At 37.7% G+C, this 27477-nt stretch overlaps 1 protein-coding gene and 1 long non-coding RNA gene across 2 annotated transcripts in view; one reads left to right on the top strand and one right to left on the bottom strand.

Moving 5' to 3' along the window:
- Nucleotides 1-2935: 2935 nt before the first annotated feature.
- Nucleotides 2936-9308, bottom strand: LOC109490166. The gene is made up of 3 exons (XR_002143435.2): nucleotides 9240-9308; nucleotides 6219-6287; nucleotides 2936-2980 (listed from the first exon to the last, which is right to left on the bottom strand). It is a non-coding gene; the product is annotated as an uncharacterized LOC109490166 (long non-coding RNA).
- An 83-nt stretch (nucleotides 9309-9391) lies between these two features.
- The window catches only part of RANBP17 (RAN binding protein 17), a 324733-nt gene continuing 306647 nt past the window's right edge, over nucleotides 9392-27477 (top strand). Inside the window, exons 1-3 of the mRNA XM_034655658.1 lie at nucleotides 9392-9549; nucleotides 17633-17779; nucleotides 21324-21414. Coding sequence (XP_034511549.1) covers nucleotides 9532-9549; nucleotides 17633-17779; nucleotides 21324-21414 — 256 coding nt within the window. The 5' untranslated portion in view covers nucleotides 9392-9531. The remainder of the gene's footprint in view (nucleotides 9550-17632; nucleotides 17780-21323; nucleotides 21415-27477) is intronic.

Raw genomic sequence — 27477 nt, 5'->3', positions numbered from 1 at the left:
CATAAAATGCTACATGTTCTGGCTTTGTCTGTGGGCTCCCTTGGGAGTGGGGATGGACACTTAACTTGTTTTTCTGTCACCTCATACTTCCTATAAATCGATGTTTTCTCTGAGACTTATTTAGATTTCGGTTTAGCATTTTGGGCAAAAGCCCTTCGTGGGAGTGCCGTGGACATCCTCTTGCATTACAGCAGAAGGCACACCAGGTCTGGTTGTCCTACTTCCAGTAATGCTAATATTGGTCAGTTGTTTCAGGAGGTAAAAGCCTGGTCCTACTGTGACAAATTTCCTCATCATCTTTCAATGAATAATCTCAACCAACTGAAGATTATTGCCTAAATCACTTCTTTATCAGGCGTTACAAAATAGTGATGTTCTACTTCTAGCATTCGTTCTGTTTATAGACTGGAATTTGTCTGTAAAGAATTATTCTGGAAGAATGGACAGCATTACAGTAATAGTAGAGGACTTGTACACCCCATTTTCAGCAATGAACAGATCATCCAGACAGAAAATCAATAATGAAATATTGGACTTAAACTACATGTTAGACCAGATGGACCTAACAGGTATGTATAGAACATTCCATCCAACAGCAGCAGAATATACATTCTTCTCAAGCACACATTGAACATTCTCCAGGATATGTTATATATTACATCATAAAACAGGTTTTAATAAATTTAAGAAGACTGAAATTATATCAAGCATCTAGAAAAGATGCTGTGCTCAGAAAGACCACAATGCTATGAAACTAGAAATTAATTATAAGAAGAAAACTGGAAAATTCACAAATGTCTGGAGATTCACCAACATGCTCCTGAACAGTCAAATGGGCAAAGAAGAAATGGGTCAAAGAAGAAATGAAAAAAAAATTAAGAATATCTTGAGACAAATGAAAATGAAAACACAACATGTGAAAAGTGATAGGCAGCAAAAGGAGTTCTAAGGTGAATGTTTTCAGCCATAAATACCTACATAAAAAAAAGAAAGAAAGATCTCAAATAAATGTAATTTTACATTTCAAGGAACTAAAAAAAGAACAAACTAAGCCCAAAGTTAGTGGAAAGAAGGAAATAACAAAGATGAGAAATAAATAGAGACTAAAAAGACAATAGAAAATATCAATGAAACTGAGAGGTGGTTTTTTGAAAAGATAAGCAAAATTGACAAATTTTCAGCTAGACTAGCTAGGAAAAAAAAAGAAGACTCAAATAAATGAAATCAGAAATAAAAAAGAAGACGTTACAACCGATAGCACAGAAATAAAAATGATCATAAGAAACTATTATGAATGATTATATGTTGACAAATTAGATAATCTTTAAGAAAAGACTAAATTCCTAAAAACATACATCCTGCCAAGAATGAATCATGAAGAAACAGAAAATCTGAACAGACTAATCACTGGTAAGGAGATTGAATCAGTAATCAAAAACCCCCCAACAAAGAAAAGTCCAGGACCAGATGGCTTCACTGGTGAATTCTGACAAACATTAAAGAAGAATTAATGCTAATCTATCTCAAGTTCTTTCAAAAACTAGAAGAGGAGGGAACACTTCCGAAATCTTTTTATGAGACCAGCATCACTCTGATACTAAAGCCAGACAAAGACGCTACAAGAAAGGAAAATTACAGGCCAATATCCCTGATGAACATAGATGAAAAATCCTCAACAAAATATCAGCAATCTGAACAATACATTACAAGAATCGTACACAATGACCAAGTGGGATTTATTCCAGGGATGCAAGGATGGTTCAATATATGCAAATCAATAAATGTGACATACCACATTAACAAATGAAGGATGGAAATTATATGATCACCTCAATAGATGCAGGAGAAACATCTGATAAAATTTAACATCCTTTCGTGATAAATAGAAAACACCATAAACTAGGGATAGAGAGAATGTACCTCAACATAATAAAGGCCATATTTGATAAGCCTATAGCTAACATCATGCTCAATAGTGAGAAGCTCAACGTTTTTCTTCAAAGATCAGGAATAAGACAAGGATGGCCATTTTCACCACTTTTACTCTAACGTAGTACTAGAAGTTCTAGCCAGAGCAATCAGGCAAGAAAGAAATAAAAGGCATCCAAATCAGAAAGGAAGAAGTAAAACTGTCTCTATTTGCAGATGACATATTATATACAGAAAACCCTCAACACTCCAAAAAACTGTTAGAATAAATGAATTCGGCAACTGTTTAGGATTCAAAATCAATACACAAAAATCAGTTGTATTCCTATAAACTAACAACAAACTATCAGAAAAAGAAGTTAAGAAAACAATCCCATTTACAGTAGCATCAAACAGAATACAATACTTAATGAATAAACTTAACCAGGGAGTTGAGAGACCTTTCATCATGTTGGCACTTGCGGAGATTACAGGCAAGTTGTTTTGTAGAATGTCTCTAAATTTGAGTTTGTCTACTGTTTCGTCACAATTAGACTCAGGGTATGCACCTTTTGCAAGGCTATTACAGAGATGGTGTTGTATTCCTATTGCATTCTGTCAAATGGCATATGATTTAGATTTGTCCCATTATTAATGTTATCCACATTAATCACTTAATTAAAGGTGGAGGAAGACAGACTTCTGGGCTGAAAAGTTACTGGTTTTTACTTTGTAATTAATTAGTATATTGTGAAGAACTACCGTGAGACTATGTAAACTTTCAATTTATTCATTTATTTATTTATATTAATATGGACTGACATTCTTATATTATTAAGGTTTCTTATTTTATTCAATGAATTATAATCTACTACTATCACTTATTTTGATGCCTGAATTATTCTAATTTGGCAAGTGGGAGCCCCTTCAAGTTGACTCCTTGTCTTTTTGACATGTCCCCTTTATTCTTTGAGGATTTCCTTACTTCCTGACACCCCAAAATGTTCCAGATTTATTTTGTACTTACAGGCCTTAATGTTGAATCAGCCATTTCTCAAAGGAGTCCTGATTCCTGTAAGTGGAAAATAGTATTTAGAAGCCAAGTTCTAGATGTTAGTTGTGCTTATTGCTATTTGAGTGCTGTTGACCTCGGGCACTCTCAGTAGGAATATGTGGGACACACACACACATACACACACACCTAAATTTATTTCTGTATTTATCTCTATATAGTGAAAACCATGAATTTTCTCTGATACTTCCAATCCAACACCACAGGGTTCATTCTAGTTATCCCCCTTTCCATATTTGCAACTCTCTTCTTCCACAGTGAGAAATTTGGTTTCCATTATTTCTAACATATTTATTTATTTCATCAATTCCCCAGTATGTAGCTAGTTTCCCAACTCCACTGCCACCTCCTCCCTTAGGTAGATATCTTTTTCCGCCACTTAGGCTCTGATACCCCTTATAGGGCACCACTCAACATAAAAAACCTCCCCACCTTGCTCAGGCTCTGACTCCCCACACCTAGCTAGCTTCACCCACATCCCTGCATGGATGTTTTTCTCAGGTCTGTTAAGCTCTAAATTCCTGCGCTGTGCCCCCCTTCAGTGCATGGATATCCTCTTCATACCACTGGGGCTCCAACTATCTATAACAGCCTGGAACTCTGCATAGATGTCTTCTTCCCCTGCTGTCTCTGACATCCCAAGAAGACCCAGACCATTCTTATGCATAGTCACTCTCCTCATCCCATTCAGGATCTGATATCCTTGCCAACCAGCCCTCCTACACAAAAGTTCTCTTCGCCTTGCTTGTTGCACAGTGGTTCCCCCAATCTTCTTTTTCAACAGTTGGTGTGGACCTTGCTCCACACAGTTAGATAGCTTTAGGACTATCCCAGAGTATGCATTAATGCTTTCCAAAGTATTCTAGGTGAATAATAAACTATATGGTCAACTTATGTATAAGCCAACCTGGGAAAGCATTTTTAGGATCAGTATTTTATATGCCTGAAGGACAAAACTTTGTCTTTTCTATTTCTCCTACTTATAGATAATACTGATAGTTCATTTAACGTTGCTATTATATATGTTTTATTTTTAATAGTGAAAGAGTAGACAAACCTAAAGTTCCTTCAGGAGAGGACTGATTCAATAAATCATGATATATATGATATAGATACAGTGAAATATTAAAGAGTTCTTGAAAAGAAATGAGGTAGATCTGGAATACTGACATGAAAGATACCTAAAATATATGTTAATCTGAAAAATCAAGGTATGAAACAGTATTATAGCATAATCTCACTTGTATGAAAGAAAAAAATGTTTGCCCACATATTTATGTGCAGAAACAGAGGCATGGAAGGACACATTAAATTAAGATGCATTATTTTTGAGCAGCTGTCATTCTTGGCAACTTTTACTTTTGATTTTGTATAATTCTGTACCACTAGATTTTATACAAAAATCATGGATTTCTTTTATAATCAGGAGAAAATAATAGAAATACTCTTTTAAAATAAGGTGCTATAATTGGAAAGGACTAATGTGGGCATCAGTATTGACTGAACTTCCCTAAGCTCCTAAGTATGGCATAACCTAGTCCTGGGAATGTCTGTGAATGTGTGTTGGGGCAGGGAAGATATGAGGCAGAAGAAAGGAGAAAGAAAAGTTGACGACTTGGTTTTCCTTGAGCTATTCTTAGGCTCTTTCATTTTTTCTTATAAGAGATTTGCCTGGTCAGCTGGGTATCCTCATGGTAAATTTAAAACATTAACTCTTGACAAAAGGAAAATGTTGACATTTAAGGAAAGGACTCAGGTTTTAAGAAATGGTATAGCTCTTGCCTACTCAAAGTAATTTTAGTATGTGAAGGATCTAATTTAATTTTTAGTCTAAATTAGTTTCACTCTAAAAACAAACAGTATTGCTTTCATTGAGAAGGACTAAAAGTATTTTATAGAAATGTTTTAGAAGAAAGCACTAGAAATGGGGAAATGTCTATTTCTGAGAAGTAGCTATGTGCATAAAATGGGCTATGGCCAGTGATAGTTCTTTTTTTTTCTGTACTATTCTTCTAGAGTTTACACATTTTATACCTCCATTTCAATTTAAGACTGCATTATTTTTAAAAATTACACCCTCCCCACACCTACACCCACACATACTTTCCCTTATACCATAAAAGATTTGTAGCAATAGAGCTGAGTGGGGAGCCTGCTTCTTCTCCCTCTGCCATTCCCCCAACTTGTTCTCTCTGGCTCTCTCTATCTCTCTGTCAAATAAATAAATAAAATCTTTTAAAAAAAAGAATTTTAGTTGGAATATTTTAAGTTTGTTTTTTGTGTTTTGGTTTTTTTTAGTTAGTTAGTTGAATATTTTGAAGTTTCAGTTCCATAGTTCAGTCCCACAGTTCAGGCCCACATAAGTCCTGTTATGGAAACAACAAATAACAGATCAAAACTCAAAGATGTTAGGTAAATTTCCTAAGGCACCAGAATTACAAATGTTAATTGAATTTCCTGTAAAGATACAAAGATCAAAGATCCATTTGTCTTTTTTAGAAGGCTAGTTGCCATAGAAGAAGATACTTTTGTAATTCCTAAGAACTCTAAATATCCCTCCTTTAAATGAGTTTTGTGATAGAAATCAATTATTTGACATCCTGGAGCATCTTTTGTGCTAGTTTTTGAAAAATTTTTAAAAAAGATTTTATTTATTTATTTGAGAGAGACAGGGAGATAGAGAGAGCTTGGGGGAGTAGTGGGAGAAGCAGACTCCCTGCTGAGCAAGGAGCCTGATGTGGGGCTCCATCCCAGGACCCTGGGATCCTGACCTGACCAAAGACAGACATTTAACTGACTGAGCCACCCAGGTGCCCCTTGTGCTAGTCTTAATAGCTGCAGTGACACAATTCTACCTTAAATTTTAATAATTGACAAAAAAGATACAGAGTTGTATGCATATTTTGTTAGAAAATCATGGAAGGGAGAGTTCATTATAAACTGAAATCTTAAGTGGTCACTATTTTAAAGGGAAAAAATAATTGGCTTTACATTTTCTTTTTTTTTTTTTTTAAAGATTTTTTTAAAAAATTTATTTATTTGACAGAGAGAGAGAGAAAGACAGCCAGGGAGAGAGGGAACACAAGCAGGGGGAGTGGGAGAGGAAGAAGCAGACTCCCAGCGGAGGATCCTGATGTGGGGCTCTATCCCAGGACTCTGGAATCACACCCTGAGCCAAAGGCAGACACTTAACGACTGAGCCACCCAGGCGCCCCTGGACTTGCATTTTCTGAGTTACCTTGTAAATCCATAGAATAGGCAGCTTCTGTTCTTATCACAATCTTATATTTGTGCCAAGGATATTCTGCTGTGGGGGGAAAAAAGCCAAATGATCAAACCTCAAAAAAGTGTTCCTCCCATAATGGCTTAAAATTTGAGGTAATAGAAATGCTACTTTAAAACAATAGCTTTAATATGTGGACTGGGCTTCAGAAGTTAGACAAAGGCAATAGGCAGTTAAAATAATGGGCTGTTATATGGCGATGCAATAGGGAGGTCAGAAATTAACACTAGTGCTAGGGATGTAGAAGTCACAAATGAGACTGGATATCAAAAGTCTTAAAGCACGGAAATAGAAGTTAGAATATAGGAATCAAAAACTTTGGGATATAGGTACCATAAATGGCAGAATGAGGGTATGGAACATTTTCAAGTTCAGGGGTTGGGTTATGGGGATGAGAATTCATGGGTTGTGGATGAGCTATGAAAATCAAGGGTGAAGAATGGAAGATGTAAACAGTCTGATCATAATGGAGTAGTTATGTTGAATTAGACCTCCCACTTAAATCAATTATTAAAAACAGGACACACAGACACACAGACACACACACATATACATTTATATATACACACATATATATACATTTAAGAAATATGTTAATATATTACATATGTAACAAATATAAATAAATTTGAAAATAATATAATGTGTATTAACTACATATATATATATATAACAACTGCTTGAAGACACTAGGGAACAACCAATAAAGACCAGACTTGATTGGCTTCAACCCTTGAGAGCAGGAAAGCACTAAGGGCAAGGTCCACATTCAGGTCAGTTCCCACCCCTAGGGCATTTTGAATAAACAGAGCTAAACAGATAGTAGCAATCTCAGTAGGCTAGGAGGAGAGATGGGAGTTCAGGACGAGAGCAGCTGGAATTTGAAGGACACAATTCCACAGAGGAGAAAATTACAGAGATGGGAGGCCCAAAATCTGTGTATAAATTTCCTTTAACTCATCAGTAAATTCTTTTTTTTTTTTTTAAGAGAGAGAGAACAGAGAGAGAGAGGGAACACAAGAAGGAGGAGTGGGAGAGGAAGCAGCAGGTTCCCAACAAAGCAGGGAGCCCAGTGTGGGGCTCCATCCCAAGACCCTGGGATCACGCCCTGAGCCGAAGGCAGACGCTTAACGACTGAGCCACCCAGGTGCCCCTTATCAGTAAATTCTTGAGACGCACATGCACAGGGAGAGACTTTAAAAAACTCAGCAGAACAGCAGCACCTAAAGGGCTGAACAGAGATTTTAGCAGCTTCACAGTACTGGGGAAATGGGGATTAGAGTTCAAGCCCCACCAGGTGTAGGTGTCTTGGCAAATAGTCCGGCTTTCAAGATCTAGTAAGATCTAGTAAGAAACATGACCTAGGAATAAAGGCAAAACTGAAATAAACTTGAATTTAAAAGCCTAAAACCAAGTCTCAATCAGATTAAGGTGATTCACTTGTATTCTATCTGCCTACTACAATAAGGAAACTTAGTCCTCTTTGGAGAAAGCTAGTATCATCCACAGCCTCTACAATTTTTCTACCACACTGTCTGACATTCAATAAGAAATTATAAGGCATGCTTAAAAAATAGGAACAAATGCCAAAAACAAGGAGGACCCATAGGTGATTCAGATTTTGGAGTTATCTGATAGGGGCTTTAAATCATATGATTAAAATATTCAAGAAAATAGAGGAAAGATAAACAATTCCACCAGAGCCTTAGAATCTGTTTAAAGAATGGAAGGGGAAGACTCAAATGAAAATTTTGGACCTGAAAATATTATAACTAAAATTAAGATTCCAATAGAGGGGTTGTATAGCAGCTCAGACACAGCAGAACTTCCAGAGTTTCTTCTGAATGGGTGACAGGTCAGTAAAAAAATATGCAGATAACAACACAATGAGAAAAAAAAGGCAAAAAATACGGAAGAGTATAAGAGACATATGGAATATTCAAAAAAGTCTAACATACATGTAACTGGGGTTCCAGAAGGAGAAGAGAAAGGAACAGAAGCAATATTTAAAGAAATACAGAGAATTTTCAAACACTGATAAAAATATATTTCATATTTAAGAACCCTTAAGAATCCCAAGCAGGATCACACACACACACACACACACACACACACACACACACACACACAGAGTTACATTACACTCAAACTGCTGAAGACAAAAAAGAAAGAAAAAATTTAAAGCAGCCAGGGGTGGGAGGAGATGTGTAACCTTCAAAGGAGCAGTAGTCAGACTGACCGCTACCATCTTAACAGAAAAAATGGCAACCAAAATCAAGGGAAAAGATTTTTTTTTTAAACGCTGAGAGCTTTTTTTTAAAAAGACAAAATGGAATTCTATACCTAGCAAAACTATCCCTTAAAAAATATAGATGAAATAAAGATGTATTAGTGTTAACAAAGGCTGAATTTGTCACTAGTAAACCTGAATTATAGGAAGTATTGAAGTAATTTTTCACACTAAAGTACAATGCCCCAACTGGAAGGGTCAATCTTCAAGAAGAAATGAAGAGCACCAGAAAGGAGTGACTTTGACCTACTTTTGTTCAAATAAATTCTCATTCCAATGGAATCATTTGGAGTAAAATACAAATTCATATTAAATGAAATACAGGTAAGAAGTAGTAAAGAGGTGAGCTAGAGTTCTACAACTTAACACCATCTAGACATTGTCATTTTAATTTTAAGCCAAATAAAATTAAAAAGAAAATGGAAGTTGTACTTTGGGAGTCAGGGGTCAAGAACAGCAGTTGGCATGAAGGAATCAAACGTTATGGTTGATTGTGCATGGCAAGTGGGTGTTCAAGGGACAAGAACAGTTGTGGAGATGGGGGCATCAGAAGCCATGGGCAATAGTTGGGTTGTAAGGCCTCAGGATCAACAGAGTTTGTGGGAGATATAAGAGCCAGGGGTCATGGCTGACAGTTGGGTTGTGGTGGTTGTGTCAAAGGGGAGATGTCAGAGGTTACGACCCACCTGAGGTAGCATTATCGGTTCAAACTTCCCTGCTTGGGGCGGTTGGGATTCCCGGTTCCCCAGGCTCCGCCCCCTCAGGCCCGCCCTCCGCGCGCCGCCTCCGTCGCCCCGCCCCATCAGGCCCCGCCCCGTCCAGCGCTTCAAACGCAGAGGCCGCGCGGCGGAGGCGACGAAAGTGTGAGCAAGCCAGCGGCGCAGGGACCCCGCGGGCGGCTGGGGCTTCCGCGGTGCCCGCCTCCTCTCCCTCCCCTCGGGCGCTCGGGGCAGCCGGCCGGCGCCGCCTCCCGGGAAGATGGCGCTGCACTTCCAGGTCAGTGCGCTCTGCACCGCCGGCCCCCGCTCCGCCGCCCCAGGAACCCGGCGGGACGCCGCGGTCTGGAGACTGAGGGCCGAGGACGGCGGCGGAGGCCGCCGGACCACTGACCGGCGCTTCGGAGCCCCCGCCCCGGTCGGAGACTCGGGCACTGGCCTGGGCTGCCCACCCCGGGCCCGGGCCCGAGGAGGGGATGGCCCGTGCCGGGGAGTGGCGGGTGGAGGGACAGGGGCCAGGTTCGGAGCTCGCACCTCCGGGGACGTGCGGATGCTGAGGACCCGCTGCGCGGGAGCCCGCACTCCTTGCGCGGGGCATGGCGCGAAGGGCGGCTTTAGCTGCGCCGAGGCAGGTGGGAGCTCGGTCGGGCGGGACCAGCCTTCCCGCCGCGTCGCTGGCCGCTGCTCCATCGCCAGCCTCCACACGGTTGGGATGCAGTTCGAGAGGGGGCCAGGGTCCCCCGAAGGAACGGCAGCAGCGGTTGGATTTTTAATTGGCTAGAGCGGTCAGGGGCTGTATCTGTAGGGAGTTGCAGAGTGCTTAGCAGCAGCCTTATTGGAGGAGAAAACGGGGCTAGCGTGCCCGAGGAGCGCGGAGATAAAGATGGGATGCGTGCTTGAGGAGGACGGCTCACGTATTCTCGGGCTCCACTGGCATGTGCATCCAGTTACTCATTCAACAAACATTGATAGAGCTCCCCACTGTGTCTCAAGCACTGTGCACAGTTCTGGGATAAAGGATTACATCATCTTACCATCCCTGCCCTCGTAGAATTCACAGATAATTACAGTACATGTGAAAATGATATGGTAGAATTAATCACAGGATATCATGGAAACATTGAAGACGGGCAGTCAACCGCGCGCGCGCTCGTGTGTGTGTGTGTGTGTGTGTGTGTGTGAGAAGGAGTGAGGCAGAGGTTCTCTGCTGAGAGAGGAGATGCTTTGAGTTTCTTTGAGCTTTCGTCCAGTTATGTATTGAGTTTCTACTTTGCTAGGCATGGAAGACAGCTCTAGCGAAATTTCTACTCTCAGGGAACTTGCAGTCTAGTGGGTCTTGAAAGAATTGTGGGAGCCAGCCAGGTGAAGAGGAGGGGAAGAGTATAGAGGCAAAAGGACCCTGTGAACGATGGCGAAGACTTGTGGAAGAACATGGCACACTACGGGAAGTTTGGTCTGGCTAGAGCATAAAGTTCATATGAAGCGGAAGAGAGAAGGGGAGGCTGTGGATGGCAGGAATGACCTTGGAGGGGTAGTCAATTTCATAATGTGGTGACTGTATCTATGTGTCAAGTTCCTCTTGTAGACTTCTTTGGGCTGCCTGTGGTCATACTGACTCATTTCTTATTTATTGATTCTTTCAAAGGATCTTTTCTTTCCAACCAGCCACTCTCTTGCCAGGTAATTGACAGCTCCAGGATTTATAGACCAGGAAGTAGTGAGCCCCACACATTACCTTGCCTTTTCTAAGGATGTCCAGGTCAAAATAATGTTATTTATTTCCACTTTGGTAAACATGCCCCCTGGGAAATTTTTATAGGAAGAATCTTACAGGGGGACTTAGGGGTTGTAAATAGGTAATCAAGTGTTCATAGTTCAGGTGTAAATCTTGAGGGTAGACTGCGGTGGAAGTTTGAGTTTTCAGATTTAGAAAGATGTTGCATAATAGTAAATCCCTCTGTCCTGGAAGACTTCTTCATACTTAGGTAGAGTGTTGGAAAAATCAGCTGCTAATGCCAAAGCTACCTACCTATACTGGTTTCCAGGAATGTATTTCACAGCAGCTCGAGAGTGTAGTTGGACAAATAAAAGATCAGTTTTGAGAGCTAGAAAAAAGCCAAAAAAGCTCTTGAAGTATTTCTAGCATATGAGACCATATTCTCCAGTCAACTCAAGGAACATTTGTTAATAATGATAACCGGTACCTAGCATTTTGAATTTTCACATACTTATTATAGATTTTGAGTTCCACAATTAGTTAATTTGAGAGGGGTGCATATATGTATATTTATACATTTTATTCTTGAAGACACTAATTCTTAGAAGAGTTGTGACTTGCCCAAGGCTGTAGAGTTAGAATAGGCCTAGTAATTCATAATTCCATATTCTTTCATATCAATATCCCTTACTGTCACCTACTCACCAGGGTAGCTGGTCAGAAATTACGCCATTAGGGTGATGAGTAAAGATGTGGACTTGTGTAAGGTGAAGTTAGGGCACTTCTCCACAATTGTTTTCACATCATGGCATACATAAAAAATGGTAATTGTCTTGTTCATTGACATAAACTGCTCACAGCCAAAAGCCTGGGTGCCTGGAGGGCAGGAGGGTCAGTATGCCAGGCATACCATTCAAGGTACATACATTCTGGTTAGGAAGCTGTGATTGAGTTAGAGTACTTTGTCCCAAAGGAAGCAATGGATCTGGATTATCATCTGAGAGGAGACAGTCCAGATTGGGGGGAGGAAGACAGAGTAAAGAAAGATAAGAGTTGGGAATAGGTAAGATAGAAAAATTTTAGGTAGAACAGAGGGATTGAGATGAGAATCAAGAGATAATGTCAGGAAAAATTTAGAGTACTCATTTGGTCCATCTTTTTGCTCTCAGAATTGTTTCAGAACCAGGGACTATGGCTATGCTTCTTAATACCCAGCCAGGCTACCTGATTTGATCTAGATGTGATTGTGCACTGTTATATCTGAACATGATGATAACATAATGGGAAAGAGGTTTGAGAAAGATCATGGCAGTATGGACTTGAATGGGAGAAACTATAGGTAGAAGACAACTATAGTTTATAATTTATCACGAACTGAAGGATTACTTACAATTTATTGTGAATTTGCTATGTGCCAGGCACTGGGTTAAGCTTTCTGTCTTCTATCTTACTCTTCATGGTTATTTTGGAAGGTGAATATTAACTGCCTGCAGTTTCAAAAGCAAGGTTTAAAAAGGTTAAATTATTTGCTTGGGGTCAATAAGGGGTAGATTCTAAAGCTTCCACTCATTCCCAAAGAAGCTGCTGAAAAATTCCAGGGCGTTGGAGGCCACAGGTAGAAAATACTGTTCTATTGCTCTGTTGTCATAATCATGTAGAGGTGTTGAATCTGAGTCTCTAGATAAAAAGAATTGTTAGGATTTTGTGACAAATTAGTTATATACCAGGAATTAGCCAAACTGTGAGGTTTAAGGGCATAGTTCACAAGACTGCCCTCACTTCTGACACCAACTGCTTATTTGGGGGTTTCCTAGAACCATGCTCAGGTTTGATAGTTTATCAGAAGGATTCAGCGAGTTCACTGAAAGCTGTCATATGCATGCAGTTTATTCCCGGGAAAGTACACAGGTTAAAATTGATTAAAAGAAGAGATGCAAAGGGCAGAGTCTGGGAGAGTTCCAAAACAAAGCTTTTGCTGTCCTTAGGACATGTTACTCTCCCAGCCTATATGTATGACAGTATGCACTGAGTATTGCAAACTAGGGAACTTTTTATTGGGGCTTCATTGCATAGTCATTATTGACTATTGATTGCCCTCATGATTGATCTCAGTCTCTAGGCTGACTAATACTATTGTGATCCAAAGCCCTCACCCTAAAGCACATGACTGATCTTTCTGGTGTGGCCAGCCCCCAACTTAAGACTATGGAGTGTGTACACCCCAACTCCGGCCCCTAAACAAAAACAGGCCAGTCAGGTATAACAGAGATTAACCTTCCAGATTCTGAGGGTAAAGGCCAGACTTTTCTTTGGGTAAGGCCAAATTCTTAACTATATAGGAGGGAGTAAGGAGAAGGAAGAGACAAAGCTAACATCAAAATTGTGAATCTAGATCCTGGTCTAGAGCTTAGAAATGACTGAAGACAAAGAGCTACTTGAAGTGGAAATCTGTGGTAAATATGTTCAATTCAGTTTCTGACATTTTTGGGTTGTTCTTAGCATCTTTCTAAATTGCCAAGAGGAAGAAATTGGTAGATACAAAGATGGTGAGCAGACAGGGTTGAAAGTATGGAGTAGGACATCGCCTGCCTCTCTCCCTGCAGCCTGAAGTAAAGGGTGGCAAGACGTCAGGGTGGTAAGGAGATAGCGTGTTCTTGCGGTCTGTAGATTTGTATTTATTCGGCTCAAAATTGAACTCCACGCTTGATCTTAAGCAACTTGTATATATATTTGATCTCTCAGCCTCAGTGTTTTTTTGTTTTTGTTTTTTTGGTCTTGAAATGGGTGTACTACAAATATGTACTTTGCAGGAGTCTACTTTTCAGGATTGGTTGAAAAATAAAAGATGGAAATACTTGTAAACTGTAAAGCTCTAAAAACAAATACTATCTAATTCATTAAAGAAGGAGGAGTTCCATGACACCCAGGAATAAGCCTTCAGGTATGCTAGGAAAAGGTAGTAAAGGGAAGAAGAAACAAAGATTTGTGGGGAAATTAGTAACTTCAAGATGAAAGTGTTTTCTATTAATGGTAATCAAGAACCTTAATTCCAGATGACAGGAAAGATAAAGAGAAGTAATTGAAAAGAGTTTTAAATTCAGTTGGGGTGGGATTTTTGTGGCCCATTGATTTATTTTTTATTATTAGGGGCCATTTTTTCCCTAGAACAAAAGCCATCACTTTTTTTTTTTTTTAGCTTAACATTGAGATGTAACTGACAAATAATAAACAGCACATATTTAAATTGTGCAGGAGTTCGACATATGTTTACACCTGTGAGAGCATCACTAAAATCAAGATAATGAACACATCCATAACCCGCCAAAGTTTCCTTTTGTTTGTTTGTAATCCCCCATTGGCGCTCCACCGTCCTGTTCTGCTCTCCTCCCTCCATGGCCAAAATCTGTGGTCTGCTTTCTATTCCTACAATACCTTCCAGTATATACTCTTTTTGTCTGTTTTTTGTTTTACTCAGCATCTACCCATTGATGGATACATGTGTGAGAATTACTGTATAGAAAGAAGTCACATCATTTAGGGATTAATTGTGTGTCAAGCTCAAGGACTAGAAATGAGTTCAGAATAACTTGGAAGATCTTTTAGGCAGAGTTATGTCATTATCTCTTATGCTGTGGAGTTTGGATGCTGTTTATATTTGATAGTTATTCTTTGGCAGGTGATGTCCAGTTCTAGTTGTTCTACCTATTAGTTATTTTTATGGGCTTCTAATATTGATATTAAGCCTTGCAGGAGCTTTAATAACTCAAACCTGACTTGTCATCAAACAGAGAAGGGATCCATTTCTCTGAGGCATTCTAATGTTAACCATATGCATAGACATCAATGCGTAAAACTAAGACGCAAATTTATCAATTTATTGTGAAAAATAAAGTCTCTCTTTATAGATTCTCTGGAAAGTCAAATGCTAATCAGGAGATTGCTTGGTCAGTCAGTATTCACCACATTGTGAGTTTAAGTGTTTTAAATGTTTAGATAATGCCTTTCCACCAGGGTAAGGTGGATGTATCCTTTTCTCTAAAAAGATATGCCTGGCATGTGTTTCATTATTATCATTACAGAGAAAGAATGACTTGATTTCCCCCCCCTTTGTCTCAGTCTTTCATAAGAAAAAGTTCAGACCTTTCCTTTTTTATCTTGTACTGCCTTTGAGTTAATACTTTTTGAAATACCTTTGGAAAGAAAAAGGTAATTTGTAATATTTTTGACTTAAACGAATACTATTTGAATACACTCCATATTTGTTCTTTGTTGAGGTTCTTTAAATCAGTATAGTAAAAGAGACAAAATAATTTCCAGAACTTTTCCAGAATCTTTCCAAATAGGTTTACTTAGGTACCACTGAATTGATTAATATTAATATTTGTATTAGTTTCCTAGTACTCTTGTAACAAATTACCACAGACTGAAAAGCAACAGATAATTATTGTCTTTCAGTTATGAAGGCCAGATATCTGAAACTAATATGCCAGTAGTGTTGGTTCCTTCTGGACTCCTTGAGGGAGAAACTGCCCCATGCCTTTCTCCTACTTTCTGATGGCCACTGGTAATTCTTGGTGGACTTTAGCTTGTGGATTCATTATTCTAGCCTCTGCCTCCTTGTTCATCTGACCTTCTCCCACGTGTGTCTTTGTGTCTCTGTATCTCACATGTACTTCTCCTTTCTTTTATGAGTCATTAGATTTGGGGCCCACCCTAAATCCAGAATGGTGTCATTAAGATACTTAATTTAAGGATTTGCAATGACCTTTATTTCCAAATAAGGACACATTCAAAGGTACCAGGGTTAGGAATTGGGCATATCTTTTAGGGGGATACAGTTCCACCCATTACAATGTTATTATTAAGTCATAACAATAATAAACAACTAGTCTTCAGAGGGTATACTCTGCGCCAGAAGTTACATGACCCTTACTCATTTAATTCTCCAAACAAACCTTTAAGATGGATTTGAATCTCACTTTTTTGCTGCCTTTTGCTTTTAAGCAGTTAGGTCTTGTCACTATTTCTGGCCCAATTCTTTTTGAATTCAGAGTCTACTTTTTCAAAGACTTTTAGACCTTGATGAATGCTTGACAGCAGGATCGGTTTATCATTAAATTATTCAGGGTATTACCAGTTCTAAAATTCAGCCCTTCAGATTTATTAGATGAAGGAAAAGAGTTCTAAGGTTGATCATGAGTCAAGAGAGGGGAAAAAGGTAGCTCTTTCTATTTTTGTATTTCTTACCCTTGGAGAATATATGAAAATTCATATGTATTCATGAACCATAAATTTTCTATGCATTTTAATATTACGAGCATTTTGGAGCAGTACTCTGAGGGCTTGTTGGGCCAGTCTCGGTGGGGGAAATGTTTAAAATGTGGCACACTTGAGGTCCTTTATCTTAATTTATTCATTTGAAATCTTTCTTTTTTACCTTCACTCTAGCAGAAATTTCCCAAGTCTGGATGTTGGACTGTGACCTGGATAGAAAATGGAAAATGCCAGAAAGCTAAGAAGGAGAGAGAAGTGAAAAGAATAAAGGGAGCTAGAGGAGGTCTCATTTCAGTCTTTTCTATGCATTCCTACCAGGCAAAGATAGATGAATTTGAGAGCATGTTTGGACTAGTGTAGCTCTAAGGCTGCCACATTAAAATTCAGGCCAGAAAGGATGAAAAATGACATTTCTTTAGGAATATCCCATTACCTTCATATGACTACCTGATATTGATATGTGTGCTTTCTTTTTGGCCTCCAAAGAAGTCTCTCTAATTCAAGTTCAAAGTCAAATAGTTTATTTTAGTCAAGTGCCTTTAACAAAAATTGTTTTAAGCTAAAAAGAATGCTGTTCTTATTTTTTCCCAGATCTTATCCATGTGTTTTATATCTTCAGATGAAATTATATTTATAAACAGAATGAATTATTCTTTGTGCTTATAAAATAGGAGCCTACAATATGATAACTAGTTATTACACTGCTAGAAATAACATGGGGTTAGGTCATAGTTCCTGAAAATCATGACAGAGTTTGCCTGCAGCACTGTGAGTCATTAGTTCAGAAGCCCCAAATCAGCGTATATTTATAATTATCTTTGCTTTTTTATGGATGGAACCATTAAAATTCTTATAATTTGAGAAATAATGTAATTGACATAGTGTCTGCAACTTGCTCATGGTGATTCCCCCCACCTATCTCTTTAGCTTCATTTGGCATCTTCTCCTTGCTTTCTGCCAGTGACATTGACTTTTTAATGCCTCAAAACGATTACACTCTGTTCTGGGCCCTGGTAAACACTACCTCTCTGCCTGGACTGCTGTCTAGTCTTTTTTCTCCTGGCTCACCCTTTTAGGGTAAATGTTACTACTTCAGTCAAGCCTTTCAAACTCCTTGGATTAGGCAGGTTCTTCTCTTTCTATACTCTTTCCCACTACAGTACTGTCAATTTATAAATAAATAATTTGGAGGGAGGAGATAGGCCTTTTTTGTTCACCGTTGAGACCTCTAGTAAGTAGTGGTAGCTCAATAAGCATTTCTTGAATTGATGAATTCACGCATGATATTTGCATTCCTCAATTCCTGTATTAATATATTTACCTTATTTTTGTCTTTCACTCAAGTAAAATGTTAATTTTTTTTCTTCTTAAGAGCTTGGCTGAATTGGAAGTGTTATGTACTCATCTCTACATAGGGACTGATCTTACACAAAGAATAGAGGCTGAGAAAGCACTCCTGGAACTTATTGACAGCCCAGAATGTCTCAGCAAGTGTCAACTTTTATTAGAACAAGGAACAGTAAGTATTTGATAACAGCGATTAACCATGAAAGATCAGTAGATATATGTCAGTTTTAATGAACTTGTGCAGTTTAGCAATGATAATTGATAGATATTATTGCATGTCTTTTTGGTATAGTTTATTGCACTGTCAAAGAGATTAATCATAGAAAGAATTGGAAAGCCTGGAGAGCAAACTTAGAAAGGAGCCCAAGAGGTAGAAATAGGCATGAATTGAAATAGTTTCTTGATTCTTCTTGACCCCTTTTGATGTCTTACATCAGTAGTGGGCAAAGGTTGCATTTTTAGAAAGTTGACCAGGAGGCTTTTTAAAAAAAATTTTTCAGGGAAGAGAGGCAGAGTTAATTACAATTAACTCTAAAACATGAAGGAATGATTCACAGGAATGCTGACTGCCTCTTGCCTGCCTCCCTTCCAGAAATTCTTAGCCATTCACTCAGTAGTCATGTAGCAAATACTTAAATGTAAAACCAGGTGTAGTACTACGTGCTTGCTTTATGTACATGCATTAAAGTAACTCATAGTTTAGTTGGGGAGGCATAAGTGTGCAAACAAATAGCTATAAAATGATATGGTAGTGCTACAGTAGGAGCCTGAGGGGTTAGAGCAGAGGTCAACAAACTTTTTCTGTAAAGGGCTAGATTGTAAATATCTTAGATTTTGCAGGCCAAGAAGTTAAATCAAGGATATTTTGTAAGTACATCTATAAGAAGAGAGAAAACAAATTTCCACAAAGTTTTATTGATGAAATTTAAAGTATAATAATTGAGTGCAGTTTTTTGTAATACAAATCTAATCAAAAGAATGAAATTATTCTTTTGGGGATAACATTTGACTTAATTGGGGTTCAAAGTTAATATTTCTGTCATCAGTGTTGATTGCAAATGTTCATGTGTTAATACTCTCTGTAATGAGTTTTTTTATATTTTATCTTTGAAAATGTCTTTTCACATAGGTGGGTACTGCCAAATATTGATATCAGTCCATAAGCATATGATTTTAATTAAGCATATTCATCACTTAGAAGGCATTTATAGAGTTCTGTTGAAACTTCTCTGGATGTTTGCCTTTCAGAATGTCATTACATTGCAGATTAATCACTTCCAATTGAAGATTAGGTGGGAGCTCCTCAGTTGCTCAGTTAAATGGATTTTAAAATATGGAAATTTCCTTTGCACTTTCAGGGTCTGAAAAATGCTGCTGAAAGTGTAGTTTGAGCTCAGAAAATATACTCAGGAATAGAGATCTTGCTACTTGTTTTAACTTTTGATAGTGCAGAAGTGTATAAAGCAGCTTAATACTAGTTGTGATCGAAACGGTGTTAGTTATTATTGAAATGATTTTACTGCATTATAAGTTTTGTAATATAAGTACTAAGCACTCATTTGCCTTTTAGGCAATTTTGTAACTTTAGGTTGAATTCATTAGATTACATTATCAAGTCTGCAGCAAAAGCTCATTTTCAAAGCCATTTAGCATTCAACAATAGTAGGTTTAGAATGGTTCTCAGAAAAATTTCGGTCTCCGCCCTGAGCTAAAAAAAATTGCAGTAAAACTTTACTGCTGCTAAGCTATTGAACTGCTGTGTGGTGGGGCAAATCAGGACTTTCAGCTTCTGTTTCTGACAAATTCACAGAACTGAAGATAAGTTCACAAAAGTGAATTGAAGTCTGCTGTTACCACCACTGATTCATTAACACATGATAGACTCAAATAATTTACTACAGAGTATCTACTGATAAAAAAATACAATGAGTAACCATAGGTTTTAGACTCTTACATTTTTATAAGCTTTGTAAATTTGTACAACTAAGCACTTTTCTACTCCGTATATTTTTACCACCACTTGTGACACATCTTAGCAGATACTGCTTCAGGTTGTACAGGACTAGTGTTTTCTCAACTTCTTTGAAAACATTTCTGGCCTGACGTTCCACATAGACTCTTCATAGATATCTTTAGTCGCTTCAAACTTAGCATTGACTTCTGGAATAGATGGATAATATTGGTAATAGAATAAGCAGAATTAGCAACATCTGTCAGCTCATCAGGACCTAAAGAGAACCTCCAAATTATTTGCCTTGTTTGAAATTGACTTTTGATGTAGCTCCCATGTCCTCATCTGTTTGAGCATTGTTCTTACTGAAAGGCTAGTTTGAGGTTTATTTTCTCTGCATATGTAACTTTTGCTATCACAGTAAAGTAATGGTGATTTTAAATAATTCTCCATTGGTAAATGACTTTCCTTGCTTGCTTGGCTAACAAGTCACTTCAGAACTTTGGTCTCAGCCCCAAAGTTTTTTGTTTTGTTTTTTTTATTTTTGTGAGGAAATACCACTATGATGAGATACTCTGTTCTAATTTTCTACTTTTTCTGACTATTGATTTCCTGTGAGTTAGGAACATTGTTGTGAATACATAGTCTGATATTGTCAACATACGTTATAGTCTTTTAGGACAGCTATAGTGCCATTGCATAAAGAGCACATTGCTCTGCTATCTAATTCCATACTAATAATTCAAACTCTACTGTGCCTTAAAATGTAGATATTTGAAATCTGCTTTTATCTTGTTTTGACATGATGGTTATGCACTGGTAATAATCAAAGGTACATATCATGGCAATACCCATGGCACTCTAGGCTCTGTGGAATTATAACTATATTATTGCAATTTATAATGCATTAAGCAATGAGTGCCATATACAGTCTGTCTCAGCTCTTCAACTCTGCTGTCATAGCGTGAAAGCAGCCATAGACAATATATAAATGAGTGAGCTTGGGTGTGTTCTAGGTTTATTTATGGACACTGAAATTTGGATTTCATATATTTTTTACATGTCACAAAATAAATTTTTTTAAAAAATTTTTTCCCTGACTGTTTTAAATAGTAAAAACTATTCATATCCCATGGACCTTGCAAAAACAGATAGGATTTGATCCATGGGCCTTAGTTTGCTGACCTCTTGTCAAGAGAAAAAAAAGAAAGAGGGACTATCTTTACAAGAAATTGCTAGAGGTATAGTGAATAACTGGACCAAATTTTGAAGGATTGAGTATACTATTAAGTTAAGACAATTGGTGACCAAAGGGGATACAATACAGTAAGACATGGATCTGAAGGAGTGGGGAGGTCAGGGTGGGAAAGACATTGAAAGTGGCTAAAAGATAACTGTTGTGGTGAGAAGATAGTGAAGAGTGGAACCAGGTGAATTGGAAGAGATAATCAGAGGCCAGAATATACAAGACTGTGTAGACGTGGTAAGAGTATTTTATTTGAACTTGCTCAAAATAATTTTTGTCTGTCGCTTATTTGCTGCTGTTTGAAAAAGTGACCTACACCTTTCTCAATGATTGAACCCTTATGAGAGCTTGTATACATATATGTGTATATTTGTATATATATTTTATCCATTGTAAATCTGCCAGTTTGGAAAACCAGAAGAATTTCCATTATTGCTTAGGAAAAGTTCTGATCATAGTGTTTTGATGATTCTAATTTCATTTGTGATAATAATAAATAAAATTTATTATTCTTTACAGACATCCTATGCTCAGCTCCTTGCAGCAACATGTCTTTCAAAACTTGTTAGCCGAGTCAGTCCTTTGGCAATTGAACAGAGGGTAGATATCAGTAAGTGGTTTATTATGCTTTTTATAAAATTGCACTTTATTTTTTATTGAAGTATAGTTGACACACAATGTTACATAATTTAACATTGCACTTTAATTTTTTCCTTTTAAATATGTTAAAGTGTTAACAGGCATGCAAGTTATTTAAAATTCTGTTATATTTTGAAGATGAGTTGTCAAGTCTCCTTTACCCATCCAGTGATGAACAATGATGTGTTATACAACAATGTGTAATCAAAAAAGCATTTGTTTTGTTTAATAATAAATAATAACTAGCATTTTATTGTGTGTATTGTTGGTAAGATTTGTACTATTTCATTTTATCCACCACATTTACGAAGTGGGCGCTCTTATTATCCTCATTTTATAATGAGGAAATCAGATTTGATAGGCTCTGTAATGTGCCCAATATCATACAGCTCAGAAGTAGAGCTGTGATTCAAATCTGCACAATCTGTGTGGAGTTTATGCTCTTAGTCATTGTCTTAACGTCATTTGCAAGTGAATGATAAAAGAAGTCAACTCTCCATTTATTTCTCAGGATGCTATATCATTTGGGATGCATGTCAAATCAAAAGCAGGTTCCTACTTATTAGGAAGATAATGTGTATATGGAAGACTAGTATTTGGAATTTAGTGTAGTTGGAAAACTTATTCTATGAAGTAGCAGTATATTTTTCAGAAATAATGTATTTTATTGTTTTTGTGTGTATCTGTGTATGTCTGTGTTTGCTTTTCATATGGATAGAAGTCTAATAATTGAGCTATGGAATTTTTTTTTCAGTTATCTTTGTTCATAGTAAAAATGAACTGTTAACTCATTTATGCTCTCCAGCCTCAAGGTTCACATTATTTGTATTTGTGTATCAGAAAAATTAAAATGTATATATATGATGGATCTTAAGCCCAATTTTTGAATGATCAAATCACACAATGACATATCATTGCCTCACATATTTGACTGATATTTTTTTAAAGCACCCAGAACCATAGGCACTGCAGAAAGCCTAGAGGAGGATTTATCCATGTGTTCAGGGACTTGTGTGCTTAAGGAAGCAAAACAAATTTACAGTTTTAAAAATTAAGGTTCAAACATTATAAACCCAACTCATAAAACATCGTGATTTTATTTGACTTACGTATACACACACACACACACACACACACACACACACACTTAAAATAGATTTTATTTTCTTAGAGCAGTTTTAAAATTGAACAGAAAGGAGAGTTCTCGTAACCTCTGTCCCTCACACAAGTATAGCCTTCTCCATTACTAGTGTCCTGCACCAGAGGTACAGTAGTTATAATTGACGAACCTACATTGACACTTATCATTACCCAAAGTCCCTAGTTTACATTAGGGTTCGCTCTTGATATTGTGCATTCTGTGGATTTGTATAAATGTATAAGGATATATATCCCCCATTATAATATTTTACAGAATAGATTCACTGCCCTCCAGAAATCCTCTGTGTGCCATCTATTCATCCCTCCCTCCCCTCTAATGCCTGACAACCATTGATCTTTTTACTGTTTACGTAGTTTTGCCTTGTCCAGAATGTCATGTAGTTGGAATCATACAATGTGTAGCCTTTTCAGATTGGCTTCTTTTTCTTAGTAATATGCATTTAACCTTCTCCTGTGTCTTTTCATGGCTTGGTAGCTCATTTCTTTTTATCACTAAATGATATGCCATTGTCTGGATGTACTGCAATTTATTCGTTCACCTACTTGAATGCTTCCAAGTTTTGGCAATTATTAATAAAGCTTAAAGCAAGTTTTTGTGTGGCCATAAGTTCAACTCATTTGGGTACATACTAAGGAGAGTGATTGCTAGATTGTATGGTAAGAATGTGTTTAATTTTGTAAAGAATCATCATACTGTCTTCCAGAGTGGCTGTACCATTTTGCAGTCCTACATGCAATGAGTGAGTTCCTGTTGCTCTACATTCTTACTAACATTTGGTGTTTCCAGTGTTTTGGATTTGGGCTGTTCTAGTAGGTGTGTAGTAGTGTCTTTGTTTTAATTTCCGATTCCCTGATGACATATGATTGAAAATCTTTTCATACCATTATTTACCCTGTATGTTTTCTTTGTTGATGTGTCTCAGTCTTTTGCCCATTTGTGAATCAGGTGGTTTTCTTATTGCTGAGTTTTAAGAGTTTTTGTATATTTTAGATAGCACTCCTTTATCAGACAGGTCTTTTGCAAATATTTTTCTCCCAGTCTGTGGCTTGTCTTCTCATTCTCTTGATGATGTTTCTCCCAAAACAAAAGTTTTTAATTTTAACTGAGTCCAACTTACCACTGTTTTTTTCATGGAGTGTGCCTTTGTTGTTGTGTGCACAAAGTCATTCCAAACCCAAGATGGTCTAGGTTTTTTTTTTCCTATGTTGTCTTCTAGGAGTTTTTATAGTTTTGTGCTTTACATTTAGGACTGTGATCCATTTCTAGTTGACTTTGTGAAGAGTATAAGGTCTGTGTCTAGATTCGTTTATTTGCCTATGGGTGTCCGGTTGTTCTGGCACCATGTGTTGAAAAGACTGTCTTCACTCCATTCTTTTTTGCCTTTGTCCCTTTGTCAAAGATGAGTTGACTAGATTCATATGTGTCTTTTTCTGGGCTCTCTACTCTGTTCCATTGAGCTATTTGTTCTTTCACCAGTATTGTACTGTCTTGATTGCCGTAGATTTGTAATAAATCTTGAAGCTGGGGAGTGTTAGACCTCCAACTTTTTCTTCTCCTTCAGTATTGCATTGGGTATTCTGGGTCATTTGCCTATGTAAACTTTAGAATCAGTTTGTAAATATTTACAAAATTACTTACTGGGATTTTGATTTGGATTGTGTTGAATCTACAGATCAGTTTGGGAAGAACTGACAGCTTGACAATATTGAGTCTTCTTGCTCATGAACATGGAATCTCTCTCCATTTATTTAGTTCTTCTTTGGTTTCATCCATCAGCTTTAGGTTTTTTGTAATGTTCTTTTCCAAGTTAAGAAAGTTCCCCTCTGTTCCTAGTCTGCTGAGAGTTTTTATTATAAATGGCCATTGGATTTTGTTAAATGCTTTTTCTGCATCTAATAATATGGTCATGTGATTTTTCTTCTTTCCTCTCTTGATAACATTAATTGATTTTCAAATGTTGAACTTGACTTACATAACCTGGGAGAAATCCCACTTGGTTGTGGTATATAATTGTTTTTATGCATTGTTGGATTCAGTTTGCTAATAATTTGTCGAGGATTTTTCTTTATGTTGATGAGAGATATTGGTTTGTAGTTTCTTTTCTTAATATCTCTGTCTGGTTTTGTTATTAGGGTAGTGCTGGACTCATAGAATTGGCTAGAAGAAATTCTCTTGCTTTTGTCTCCTGGAAGAGATGGAAGATAATTATATAATTTCTTCCTTAAATGTTTGGTAGGACCCACCAGTGAACCCATCAGGGCCTGGTACAGAATAATTACTGTTTCAGTTTATTTAAAAGATGCAGGCCTATTGTCAGATAGTCTATTTGACTTATTTTTTTTATTTTTTATTTTTATTTTTTTTTAATTTTATTTTATTATATTATGTTAATCACCATACAGTACATCCCCAGATTCCGATGTAAAGTTTGATGCTTCATTAGTTGCGTATAACACCCAGTGCACCATGCAATACGTGCCCTCCTTACTACCCATCACCAGTCTATCCCATTCCCCCACCCCCTCCCCTCTGAAGTCTTCAGTTTGTTTCTCATAGTCCATAGTCTCTCATGTTTCATTCCCCCTTCTGATTACCCCCCTTTTCTTTATCCCTTTCTTCCCCTACCGATCATCCTAGTTCTTATGTTCCATAGATGAGAGAAATCATATGATAATTGTCTTTCTCTGCTTGACTTATTTCACTTAGCATTATCTCCTCCAGTGCCGTCCATGTTGCAGCAAATGTTGAGAATTCGTTCTTTCTGATAGCTGAGTAATATTCCATTGTATATATGGACCACAGCTTCTTAATCCAGTCATCTGTTGAAGGGCATCTCGGCTCCTTCCATGATTTGGCTATTGTGGACAATGCAGCTATGAACATTGGGGTGCATATGGCCCTTCTCTTTACTACGTCTGTATCTTTGGGGTAAACACCCAGTAGTGCAATGGCTGGGTCATAGGGTAGTTCAATTTTTAACTTTTTAAGGGACCTCCACACTGTTTTCCAGAGTGGCTGTACCAACTTGCATTCCCACCAACAATGTAGGAGGGATCCCCTTTCTCCACATCCTCTCCAACAATTGTTGTTTCTTGCCTTGTCTATCTTTGCCATTCTAACTGGCGTAAGGTGGTATCTCAGTGTGGTTTTGATTTGAATTTCCCTGATGGCTAATGATTTTGAACATTTTTTCATGTGTCTGTTAGCCATTTGTATGTCTTCATTGGAAAAGTGTCTGTTCATATCTTCTGCCCATTTTATGATTTGTTTATTTGTTTCTCGTGTATTGAGTTTGAGAAGTTCTTTGTAGATCTTGGATACCAGTCCTTTATCTGTGGTGTCCTTTGCAAATATATTCTCCCATTCCGTGGGCTGTCTCTTAGTTTTTTTGACTGTTTCCTTGGCTGTGCAGAAGCTCTTTATCCTGATAAAGTCCCATAAGTTCATTTTATCTTTTATTTCTCTTGCCTTTGGAGATGTGTCGTGAAAAAGGTTGCTCTGGCCGATGTCATAGAAGTTGTTGCCTATGTTCTCCTCTAGAATTTTGATGGATTCCTGTCTCACATTGAGGTCTTTCATCCATTTGGAGTTTATTTTTGTGTATGGTGTGAGAGAGTGGTCAAGTTTCATTCTTTTGCATGTAGCTGTCCAATTTTCCCAGCACCATTTATTGAAGAGACTGTCTTTTTTCCACCGGATGTTTTTTCCTGCTTTATCAAAGATTAGTTGCCCAAAGAGCCGAGGGTCCATTTCTGGGTTCTCTATTCTGTTCCATTGGTCGATGTGTCTGTTTTTGTGCCAGTACCATGCTGTCTTTGTGATCACAGCTTTGTAGTACAGCTCGAAATCCGGCATTGTGATGCCCCCAGCTTTGTTTTTCCTTTTCAACAGTTCCTTGGAGATTCGGGGCCTTTTCTGGTTCCATACAAATTTAAGGACTATTTGTTCCAGTTCTTTGAAAAATGTCCTCGGTATTTTGATCGGGATAGCATTGAAAGTGTAGATTGCTCTGGGTAGTATGGACATTTTAACTATGTTAATTCTTCCAATCCATGAGCATGGAATATTTTTCCATCTTTTTATGTCTTCCTCAATATCTTTCAAAAGTGATCTATAGTTTCTAGCATATAGGTCCTTTACGTCTCTGGTTAAGTTAATTCCAAGGTAACGCATGGTTTTTGGTGTTATTGTAAATGGGATGGATTCCCTAATTTCTCTTTCTTCAGTCTCGTTATTCGTGTATAGAAATGCAACTGATTTCTGGGCATTGATTTTGTATCCTGCCACCTTACTGAATTGTTCTATAACTTCTAATAGTTTGGGAGTGGATTCCTTTGGGTTTTCCATATAGAGTATCATGTCATCTGCAAAGAGAGACAGTTTGACTTCTTCTTTGCCGATTTGGATACCTTTGATCCCTTTTTGTCTTCTGATTGCTGTTGCAAGGACTTCTAGTACTATGTTGAATAATAGTGGCGAGAGTGGGCATCCTTGTCGTGTTCCTGATCTTAAGGGAAAGGCTTCCAGCTTTTCCCCATTGAGAATAATGCTTGCAGTAGGCTTTTCATAGATGGCTTTTATGAGATTGAGAAATGTACCCTCTATTCCTACACTCTGAAGGGTTTTAATCAGGAAAGGATGCTGTATTTTGTCAAATGCTTTTTCTGCATCAATTGAGAGGATCATATGGTTCTTGAGTCTTTTCTTGTTGATATGATGTATCACATTGATTGATTTGCGAGTGTTGAACCATGCTTGCATCCCAGGTATGAATCCCACTTGGTCATGATGGATAATCCTTTTAATGTACTGTTGGATTCTATTAGCAAGGATCTTGTTGAGGATTTTGGCATCCATATTCATTAGAGAAAT

This window comes from Ailuropoda melanoleuca, chromosome 3 (assembly GCF_002007445.2).
Source record: "Ailuropoda melanoleuca isolate Jingjing chromosome 3, ASM200744v2, whole genome shotgun sequence".
Classification (NCBI taxonomy): domain Eukaryota; kingdom Metazoa; phylum Chordata; class Mammalia; order Carnivora; family Ursidae; genus Ailuropoda; species Ailuropoda melanoleuca.
The sequence above is the reverse complement of the archived record's forward strand: the minus strand, read 5'-3'. Positions and strand labels throughout refer to the sequence as shown.